Source organism: Typopeltis vanoorti, chromosome 14 (genome assembly GCF_054136105.1).
Source record: "Typopeltis vanoorti isolate ZY-2024b chromosome 14, IOZ_Tvanoo_1.0, whole genome shotgun sequence".
In the NCBI taxonomy this organism is placed as follows: Eukaryota; Metazoa; Arthropoda; class Arachnida; order Uropygi; family Thelyphonidae; genus Typopeltis; species Typopeltis vanoorti.
In genome coordinates this window covers 74,899,549-74,911,254 of record NC_143562.1, presented here as the reverse complement: position 1 = coordinate 74,911,254, position 11,706 = coordinate 74,899,549, and the positions used below count along the sequence as shown (strand labels likewise).

The 11,706-nt window shown below is 35.2% G+C and overlaps 1 protein-coding gene across 1 annotated transcript in view; it reads right to left on the bottom strand.

Moving 5' to 3' along the window:
• Positions 1-6,218: 6,218 nt before the first annotated feature.
• The window catches only part of LOC150099674 (uncharacterized), a 31,892-nt gene continuing 26,404 nt past the window's right edge, over positions 6,219-11,706 (bottom strand). The window contains exon 4 of the mRNA XM_090403476.1: positions 6,219-7,240. Coding sequence (XP_090259602.1) covers positions 6,681-7,240 — 560 coding nt within the window. The 3' untranslated portion in view covers positions 6,219-6,680. The remainder of the gene's footprint in view (positions 7,241-11,706) is intronic.

Here is an 11,706-nt window from a genome sequence, read left to right as displayed (position 1 = left end):
TATATATTTATTTAATTTACATTTCAAAGTTAATTTTTTTTGTAAAGTTGTCCTTCGCGACTGAAATTATTATTACAGTGTAATATTAAGTAGTTCGTTATTCTAGTAAATTTAATAAAATGAAATTGATCTTAATTATCAACTAACTTTATATTCAATATCCTCATTAGATTAGAATTGCTGACAACTCAAGTGTTTTCGAGCAGTCAAAGTGATAACTATGAGAGACACAAGTACTGGACTTAATGAGAACATCTGCAACAGATCTTATATTTACGTGTCAGTACTGCTGGGCACTCAAAGAGTATAAATTTCTGATACTTTTTGCACAAGATATTTACTTCGTGGGCAGTTCGTCCGGTCTTTTCCTATTGTTCACAACCAGCTCCTCCACTACCCTGAGAGATGAAAAGTACATAATGCCATTCTCTTGGCCTGATTCGTCAGCTATGCCGGTTCTGAGATGGAGGGACTGAGATGGTTCCGTAAAAAGGGACTCTCAGCCGTTGTATCATCATACGAAATTATTATTATTATTATTATTACCACCACCAGAACATTTCAGTTCAGGGTGTATTTGTATATGACAGCAGCAAGTACACACAGAAATGCTCTGTGTGTAATGAAAAATCTGAAATTCAAAGAAAAATTTTACATATGCTCTACGTAGAGTTTTGTACATTTCTATTAATGAAAAAGCAACAATTTAACTGTAATGTAAACATTCTCATTACTTACGTATCCTATTCGTGCCTCCTCATGTCACATAAAGCCAAGATCCTCTTCTTCCAGACACCTCTGTCCTGCGCCACCAATTCAACTTCTCTCCAGCTCTCATAACCAGCCATTCTTCTTTTCTTTCTCTGCCAAGCTAGTTTAGGCCTTTTCTCTTCTGAAATCCATGTAAAATCTATTTTGTAATTCTCTCTGCTATTCATTCTCATTACGTGCTAAAATTCATCTCCACCTGCGTTTTTTAATTTCACTAGTGATACGTTTTTGCTCAGTCAGTTTATGTAAGTCATGATTGTATTATTATTATTATTTGACACCTCCAGGAAGTTCAAGAACTCATCGAAGGAGAGTGTGCGAACAGCATCGAACGATTGGTCCCCTTCCAACTACTAACCGCGCTCAAACTTACTTAACTGAGCCATTAGTAGCAGAGGCTCTACCAATCGACCAACCTTTAATTTGTTATACATTGGAGGAAAAATATTTTATGCAGACATTTTTGTTTGAAACTTCCAATTTAGCTTCTTGTTTTTTGGTCACTTTATGTCTCTGATCCATATAACATGGCCTAAACTATTTTTGCTTTTATTTTGATAATTGGATGATTTTCATATATTATTAGTTTTCTGAAAGTAGTACATGTATTTGCTTTTTGTCAATCTTTGCATTATATCCCTGTCATTCAGTATCTACATTTTCTACCAAGTATATAACATTCTTAACTTCTTCTACTGCATGTTGATTGATTTTAATTTCTTTGTGGCACTTGCTGTTCAATTTAAGAACCTTTGTTTTAGTCAAATTTATTTTAAGATCAACTTGCTTCACTTAATGCTTCCAATTTTATTTATATATCAGTGTATTTTGATGATATCAAGACTGACTTCTGTATATTCTAGATCTTCCAATTGTGACATAGGATTCCATTTAACTCTTCTTGCACCTGTAACGTTTCTCATAATCTAATCAATTACTGTTAAACAGTTAACCAGACATTACACAACCCTGTCTCACCCCAGTCCTTATCTCAAACCATTCTGATGTTTGTTGTGCAATAACATAAATTTTACTTCCTTTATGACTATTCTTATATATTTGTCAAGAATTTCATAGCTTCTAATAATTAACCATAATATATATAACAATTGACTCCGTAGCTCAATCAGTATAGACGAAGCCCTTTGGTCGGAACGACCTCGGTACGATTCCCGTCAGTGACGTGAGGAATGTTTGTTTGGCTCTCTTTCGACTAAAGATGAGTTAGCCGGTCTCATACGGAGGTAGGGGGTTTTCAACCGGAGACTCGGGTTTTTCGTCCCCTCCCCCCAGAACAGACAATAGGACACACCAGAAGGCATAGGGCTAACCACCTTATTCTAGATATGGTAGCGGTTACATACAGAAAACTCCTCGACACCGCAAGGTAAAAGAGAAGGGAAGGAGTAAGGGAAAAAAATATAAATATATATATATATATATCTCCCCTATAGATATAAAATGATAAGCCTTTTTATAAAACGTTTTTGTCACGTTTTTTGTCAAGTTATTTGAAACGTTTTGAAACTCAGGGCTGAAACTTAGCATGCACAGATTCTGAATTCGGATTTTTTAATTTAATGAACAGTTAGACGGCCATAATATCATAGAATGGACTATTTTGAGTAATTTCTCATTTCTTGTGTTTAAACTTTTATTACCTTTAACCCCTGAAGATGTAAGTCAAACGACATACGAAACTTGTCGGATTTGTTCATCTTTATTTATCTTAATAAACATGTGGTCGCAATACCGGAATCTTTCTTTTGAGCAACGATTTATCTCACAAAGCTCGGGAAGGATAGAAAAATGCCTATCGATATAAAGATCCGATGGTCAGATATGTGATTTTCTATATGGTTCAAAGTCCTGGACACTGAACGTGATAGTTAAGATTATTGCTTGAAATGTGGGCCCTGGAGAAGGATGCTTCGAGTTTATTCTTCCTTGGACAGAGAAAACTAGTCTGAACATCAGAGACCAGTTCAATCTTGAAATGAGTCCCTGCAACATGGTAGTGAGAAGAATTCTCAATATTTCAGACACATCTCAAGAAGAAAGGAAGAGAATATTGAGAAATTCTTCATATAGGGTAATGCCAAGCCCTGGGAGGTGGCTGGATCAAATCTCTGCTCTAATTGGACTAAAGTTGGAGACCGCATTTAAAACGACAGAAGAAGAGGCATGTAGAGGAAGACGAATGCATCGGTTCACAAGTCCTCAGTCATGAGGAAATTGACTGAGAAGTAAAGGTGATGTGTGTGTGTGTGTGTGTGTGTGTGTGTGTATATATATATATATATATATATATATATATATGTGTGTGTGTGTGTGTGTGAGTGGAATGGAAAGCATTTTATAGTTATATATATATATATATATATATATATATATATATATATATATATATATATATATATATATGAGTGGAATGGAAAGCATTTTAATAATTTATTAGAAGACTGAGTTCATTTCGCAGTAGCATTTTCGAATATGATATTCATATTCGAAAATGTGTTATTTTTATTTTTATTATTTTAAATAAACAAATTTTTCATATTATTTTTAATAAACAAAACAATAGGTCCATGTGGTGCCAAAATTGCATATCATATTTAGTTAGTCGGCAATAACCTTAAATATTAGCATCCTATGATCATTTTAAGGAAGCAGCCAATAAGCTTTGCAAATAGAGGAACTAGGAAGAAGTTAAAAGCATGTTGGTGGAAATTAAAGAGCAGTGTTTTTAAATAATTTCTTTATTAACATATTTTAGTGTTTTAACTATGTAGAGTCGGCGCAGTTAGCCTAGTGGCTATGCGCTTCGCAACCATATGCCTGGGAAAGGAGTGTCCTGGGCTCGATTCCCGCCGCCGCCGATGTGATGAGCTTAAGGCTCTTTCTCAGACATAGCCAAGTTAATCGGTCTTGGGCGTGGGCAGAAGGGTTTTTCTCCCCAGTTTATCTGTGGTTTTTCCTCCCGCAAGCAAGCAAGCAAACCGGCCCCGTGAACACACGCAGCTACAGCCATAGAATATACCAGGGGGCATAGGGCTAGTCACCTTATCCTCGGTAAGGGTACGACTTAGAAGGGCTTAAGATAGCTCTGTAACAGGCCAGTAGAGCTAACACGTAGAAGGAAGAACTATGTAGAGATACCAAAGCTGGTGTTATTGAAGCGCCTGCCGTAAAACCCACTTGAATTTAACAGTTGAGCCATTGAAGGAAAGAATATAGTCAGGTTAGAGGACATCATATGTTTAAGAACATTTCGTGAGTTATAGAGGTTTGGCTCTTCATAAGGACTAAGGTTGGAAATAGTAGAAAATAAAAATAGTAGGAAGGTAGATAGGGGGGATGAAAATAGTGATGAAATGGTAAAGAGAGAGAGGAGAAGAGAAAGGAGTTACGGTAAAGCACTGGGAAAGGACGTTTGAACTGACACAAATGAGCCTTTTGATTACAGAACATCAATTCATGTTACCTTGCCTGCCAGCAGTCCATTATTGCAGCTCACGACAAACAGCTGTGTTACGTTGCCAGATGTGTTATTTATGCATTTACGGAAAAACGCTTATTATAACGAAATAGGCTACTCTTAATTCCGCTCTAGGTTTAAGTGAAACATACTTCGTATTAACACCTACTATATTGACTGTGCATACAAAACCACCCTTAAAAACAACATTCTTGTTACATGTATTAACAATACTAGTTCATTCAGCTTATTTTCTTTTATTGATTTATTTTAATGCGAATGCGTTAATCACTTTCTAGGAGAAAATGGCTGTCATACTCATTACCTAGATTCTTCTCTTCCAAACTACATTTCTGTAGTCTGCTTTTTACCTTTTTTGCAAAATTGGCTAGCCGCATGGTAGCGGCTTCCTCTCTTCAGTTTTTCCTTACCAATTCAAAACAAAAAAAAATATGATTTTGTTAATCATAGTACACACAATTCCTTTTCCTCATTTGACAAGCATTACATGCTTAGACCTTCCAAGCTTTCGGTTTATCCTTAACCAGTACCTTCAACGCCGAACCCCTGCTATTTTTCAAATGGATGATACTGTGGTAAATTTTATTGCAACTAAAACTCATCTTTCTTAATGCAACTTCGCCAGATGGGTTGAACGAATTGCTAACTTACTTATTCTCCAACCAACTGGCTGCGGATTCGAATCCTCTTGTAGGTATGGATGTTTGCAAATGTCTTTAGATAGGGGATGAATTTCATCGCCCGGTTCAGGTGAGACCACCACCTCCCTTATTGGAGGCCTGAAGTGGTTGAAAACGTTCTGTTTGGTCTCTAGAGCACAGTTATGTAAAACAAAGTATAATGAGAAAAATGTTTAAAAATCTCTTAGCTTACCCACGGTTATAATATATGTTTATCTTTTTTTTTTAAGTGCTGGAGTTAAAAAAAAAAAAAAAAAAAACTTTCCCAAAAATACTTACCTTAAATGATATCTGCCTTACTTTTATTTGTTTCTGAGGATTTGTAAGAAATTAGATTTCTCTTCTCGTCCTGCGCTAACATTTGCGTTTAATCATTCGTTTCACAGACACATTAGTATTTCTAAAAAAAAAATAAAAAAAAAAACCCTTGGTTTTCAGAAATTCTCAGTTTTCGTTTCTAAAGACACTTAGTAGTTTTTTTTCTGGCGAATTACTTCTCACATTCACATACAGTTTCAAACTCTGTTATAAGTACCATTTTCAACTACATGTCATTTTTTTTCTGTCATATATCATTTCTAGAGCGACTTTCACTAGCGATACAATTCAACAGACATTGTTCTGTTGAAGTGTATCATTACTTCCTTTACTAATCTTGCCTCAGTACATGGGAGTGATGTGTAATAAATTTTGTAGCACCCCAGTGTGGGATTGATATACAAAAAAAAATTCGAACACTAGCGCATCCCGACGTCTGTAAACTGAAACAAGGTTGCATTTACAAAAAAAAAAAAATAATAATAATAATAAATAACAAAACCACCACATATGAAAAGTATACACGTGCAGAATTCAGTACTTTTTTATTCTAATAACTCATACCTTCCCGAATGGATTTCGTGGCATATCACATTCTAAGAAGATTTAAGTAATGAGCATGAACATCGATAACCAGCGAAGTATGAAAATTGATTTAATGAATTATGTTTAAGAATATGTATAAGCAAAAATTCTGATCACATATTTTAAGACAAATAGCATTAAACAAATAATAAATAAATAAACTTTCAACTTTTCAACAGGATGGACAGATTTTGATCTTTGGTAGTCAGGCCAAATATGAAAAAGAATTTTTAGAAGTCGAGATAGTTGAAAATAAACCATAACAAAACCGCATGATAAACATAGATCTCTTTAATCTATAAAATGGACCTCTTTAATCTATAAATCCAATGTACATACTAGAAATTAAATAGTAGTCACAACAGTCCAGATAAAGAATGTTATACATAAATTGTCATTTTTGTTTACATCACGCAATAAAGTATTTGTAATGATTTGGACCAATTTAGTAATATGGTGTGCAAAAGAATCTGCGCCTCCACCTACGATTCTAGAACGAGACGATAACAAACTTCTCCAGATCGATGCTGTCAGACGCATCCGGTGTTAATTACGTTTCTTGTATTGATTTGATATATTGGTATTTTGCAGGACAAAGAATGTCAAGGGAAAGCCAGAAATATTCTGAGATGTCCGGCCACCTTGCTCGTTAACGTTATAAAGCTTTGAAACATACTTTTGAAGAAGCCTGACATATTTAGTTCGTCGCCAAATGAGTTTTAGTTAGTCCTATCAGTTGGTTATTTACTGCTTTTTTTTTACATTTCTCGATGTGGGCTCTAATTTGGTTCATTATGCCTGCACCTACGAAATGATATGCAAATGTTTTAATGAGACTCAAACTTGGAAAGGAATTCCTCTAGCTTAATTCTTATAATCGTTTCCAAAGTATTGACGATCTTACTTTTATATTTTCGTGCTAAACTATTTACTGTGAACTTGAGAAGCCAATTCAGTAATACGGTTAATCCAGTAATTTTGGTGACTTTAAATCCAGTAAATCGCTTTATTACTAGCGACTCGACATTGATTTTGTTAGCTTGAGAATTGGTATGGATAGAAAATGACACAACCATCTTTTCAGTGTTGGCTTCTATGCTTCCTGAAATACCAAAATGCCGTTTTTTTATTTTATAATTTCCTTTATATGCGACTGTCCTGAGAAGCAGACCTGCCGAGACATTCGTGATTCCTTTTGTAATTGTGGACACTGTAACGTTTCCTTCTCTTCGGACACTAGAAATACCAAATAGCGATCCATTCCAGATATGTAAGTCATTCCTCCTAATGTCATCTACATGCAAAGGGTCTATTTTGGATACGATATCAGGATTATGCTTAATGTCATTCAATATCCGATCAATGATTCTGTTAACGTTTCCAGTGTCTGAAATAAAAAAAAAAAAAATACAATTAATGGTAGTTGAATTGCAAAATTTTCATTATCAGTTTACGCTGTGTGTAATCGTTTAAATCAGTGATTTTCAACCTTTTTCATAATATGGCACATCTATTAAAATTCTTCTTTATAATTTATAATTTTTTATAAATTATTAAAATGATGCTGCAATATCAAAAGGCTTGGCTTGATAAAGAAAATGAAAATATACCATGGTATTCATATAATGCATGGGGAGGGAGGGAGAGAGAGAGAGAGAGAGAGAGAGATGCCCAAAATGTTGGACGGAAAAAAAAATTAATCCATGAAGGAATAATGTATTTGATAAAAAATATTTAGTGAAAATGAATCCGAAATTTCTAAAGCTGTTTCACATTTACTTAGCCTTGAATATCTGGAGATGTGGGGAAAGAAGAAATAAAGCTTTGGGGGTAAATATTTCAGCAAATGTTTTGATAATGAAGAAACAGTTGCAGTAAATTTGGTGAACGTAAATTTGAAAGTAAATTTCAAGATCTTTTTGAAAGAACAACGAATAATAAAAACAGGTTTCAATTTCTCTCAAAACTACTTGAAATTGTAACCATTATACCAGCAATCACTTCGTCATGTGAACGAAGTTTTAGTGAAATTAATCTAATAAAAAGGAAGTTTAATCACTCCACCTGAATGATTTATTGATGATACATGCGAGTGCCTGCTCTCTGTAGGACTTCATTCAAGAAAAGACACACTGCACTACATAAGAAGCCTTTACGTAAATAGCCAGTATCTTAGTGAGTGGCGTACATTTTAAACCCGCATTGCGGGAAAGGATACTTCTGTATAATAACGTGTAATATGAGTAAGGCTTAAATAATGTATTAGTTTATTTTGTCATCATAACATTTCGTTTCTTAAAACATCGTTTATAAAAATATTTATATAAAATAGACCGATACCTTAGGCGAGTACATTTTTTTGTGGCTATTAGATTGTATTTCCGAAGTTCTATGTGTGTGTGTGCAAAAGTATTTATAAAATGTTAGCTCCTCCATAACTTAGATGATATAGACGAGACCCTTTATCACGATTTTTCAACTAAAAGTGAGTTAGGAACAATTTTTCCTCACGAAGTTTTTCATCTAGCAGAACATGCAAACCCTCCAGAAAAACACACGCTTACAGCCACAATACATTACGCAAATAGGAACAAATCGCCTTATCGGAGCATTAATTAGAGTAGCAAGAAACCACAAATTCCTACAGTTACTTGGCCTTGACAGGCCATTGAGTCTTACATGCAAGGGAAGATGGTATCCTGTTCGTTGATTTTCCATACGCCAAACTGTTTTATGGAAAACAATTTGCGCCTTTAAGAACGCCGTCATCTGAAAATTATCTGAGAATTTAAGCTCGATATTCAGTAAAATACTTCGAAAAATTGTTTACTAATTTTTGATTTATGCAAATTAAACAAACCATTTTCCCTTAAAGTTTGTTTTATGGCAAATACACTTATGTAAATTAGAGGAATATCCATGAATCTTTAGAGAACCAAACGTAGTTCATACCCATTCAAGCGTCCAGTAGCAAGCTGCTAGCTCCGTAAAGATTTATTTTCACAATCATATTACATTGGAAATCTATCTCAAAGTAGGCTAAAATGCTACTCCTGCTTTTTTATCAGTGAAATCGATTTATCGATTAAAAATTGTGCTTTGGCAATTGAATATGGGAATCGGTAGTTAAAAGCTCGACAGTACTTTCCAACAACAACAAAGCGATTTTTCACTTCTATATATTTTTTCGTTCATTCGCACAGTGTCAAATATTACATCACTGAAATCAGCGCCGGATGTGCTAACGACATCAACTCAGTTTTAAACCAGTGAACACAATTCAAGCACGCGGTAACTCATCCGGCCTTCTCTGTATATTCAGAGTTGTAGCGTTTTCTGTCCACTTATTTTCGAATTTCCTGTCATACTGAAACGCATGCATATTTTCTGCATTGTATACAGACATCTCTAACATTGTCCTAAACTCATTCCCAAATTCTTATTAAAATGCTGAATCACTTCTTCCTAGGATAGTCTAGCATACTGTAATTATAAATGTGACTAATTTAATGACACATCATAACTTAGATAACATTAGAACATGATGGCAATTATGTTTCAGTGAGTGGGCGAAACTCCTTAGCACTCATCGGAAATAGTGCGGTATGCCTGGGGCTTCTTGTTACCTAATAACGTAGGTATAATGTATTTCATGTGGTTTGTGTTGCAGCGAATGTTGAAAGGAAAACTATCTAAATGATGCTGCTACTCTAAAAATTGAACATTTCTCTTGGCCAATGTCCAGAGTTGTTAAAAAATGACTTGTCTGGATCTATTTGTTTTTCCTCTCCGAAACTCGAGTTTTTCATCAGTTATATTGCCAATATATAGCTTTCCATTTCTGTCAAGTTAACGAGTGCTATTGATCTTTCTTGGAAATTTCGAAAACAAATCGTTGTACGCGCGAATATAAATGAACTGAAAAAGAGACATGAAGCATCTGAATCAAATTATTCAGGCAACACGTGGAAAGGCTTATTTGTTGGCAGTACGTTCACAGTATTGATTACAACACAGAATGATAAGAAAGAATTAATATTTATTAACTTATTAGCTCTTATTTGATATGGATATAATACCAGCGAAATATCGGTTAATAAATATTAATTTTCTTATCATTCTGTGTTGTAATCAATACCGTGAAAATAAACTGACATATTCAGGCATTGTTTTGCAATGCAGTACATTGAAGGACACTAAGGAACGTATCTACTCTCAAAGTTAGTTTGAGAGTACATACTCTCAAAATTGTAGTTTTGAGACAAACTACAATCACGCTCGGGTGGCCATGTCGTTAGCTCCTCGCTTTGAAATCTACAGGTTGTGAATTCGAATCCCACATGACATGAATTTTATGAAACGTTCTAGGTAAGTAGGGAACTTTCATCATCTATTGGAGGCACGAAGCTGATATTTAATTTTATGTTTTATACTTTGTCAAGAACAAGATTCTTGGATCCTTGCTCATCCAAGGTGTCAAAGATCTGTAGGTACATAACCTGTCTTCAACGTCATTATCATAAAAATGACTTTCCACTACCTTCATACTATCTTATGTTTGTAGATTTGGTTAATTTATGCTGGTCTATATTTTATTGCTTGCTTTTTAGAGAAGGTTATGGCAGCCCACTGTAACAATGAACAGGAGAGAGAGAGAGAGAGGTGTTCTATGAAAATCTCTCCATATGCCGACTTTTACTTATTAGCGGTACTCATGTAGATTTGAGCAGTAAATTTAACTAGAGACAAAATGGTTCTAACCAATAGAGAATTCTTGGCAGTAACGGCATCTTGGAGATAGCTAAATAGCAGCTCTCGCAGGGAACCTGGTCTTGGAGAGCTGAACGAGTGAGGCGTGTTAAGTTTTCGTGGTAATAGACTGCCTAAAATACTCTAGTGAAATTCAATTAAAAGCATTTGTGCCTTCTCGGTAATGACGGTTTCCTTTGGTTGAAAAAAGACATGGTTTTGAATGCCTTCTAGGACGTTAAGAATCCTTCGGGTAAGTTTGCCGGTCGCAAGGTTTTTTCCCTCTGTTTTTGCGATAAAATTCGAGTTTTTCATTCTGCAAGACAGGTAAACAAAACACAAGAACACTTAATTAATTGAATATACTTGCCAGTCTTTAGTCCCTTCGCGCTTTTTATGATCCCTACTCGCTTATTACAGAAAACAATTTTTATCATTCTTATGATAATCATTATTATTATTACATAACACCTCCAGGTAGTCCAAAGACTCATCGAGGGAGGGCATCTACTCTACAACTCTCTGTCTCCACCATTCAACACTCATCTACACCAACGCCATCTACCTCCGACCACCACCACCACAAGTATTTTCATAGACAATCACAAATATCCATGCCCACGGCGGGATTCGAACCCGCAGCCTTTTGGCTGGAGAGCGGATACGCTAACCACTCGGTCAACCAGACCGGCATATGCAAATGAATTCCATTTGCTCTCGCTGGATTTCTCTTGGCAGTATTTACAACAAAAGCGCAGTTTGGACTTAAATGCAAATTTTATCTTCACCTATTCGAGTTATTTACAAGTACTGCTATAGGGTGATATTCAGTTGATTCGTTTCCGTTCAATAAGAACTTGCATTCCATTGTTGCTCTGTTTTATGTGAATCCTACCCACTCACAAAAGGTTGTGAACCTATGGTATTAGTACCATGACAGGGCTAAGGATTATATTATATGGACACCCTACTTACTAAACGTGGAATTTTTTAAACCACTTCTCGCCTCATGTAAGCAGGGTGGCAGTATCACTATGGACGATGCAATTCATCTCCTTCAAGGTGTCGCATAATAATAATCAAACTTCCCTCCGCCAGTGATGA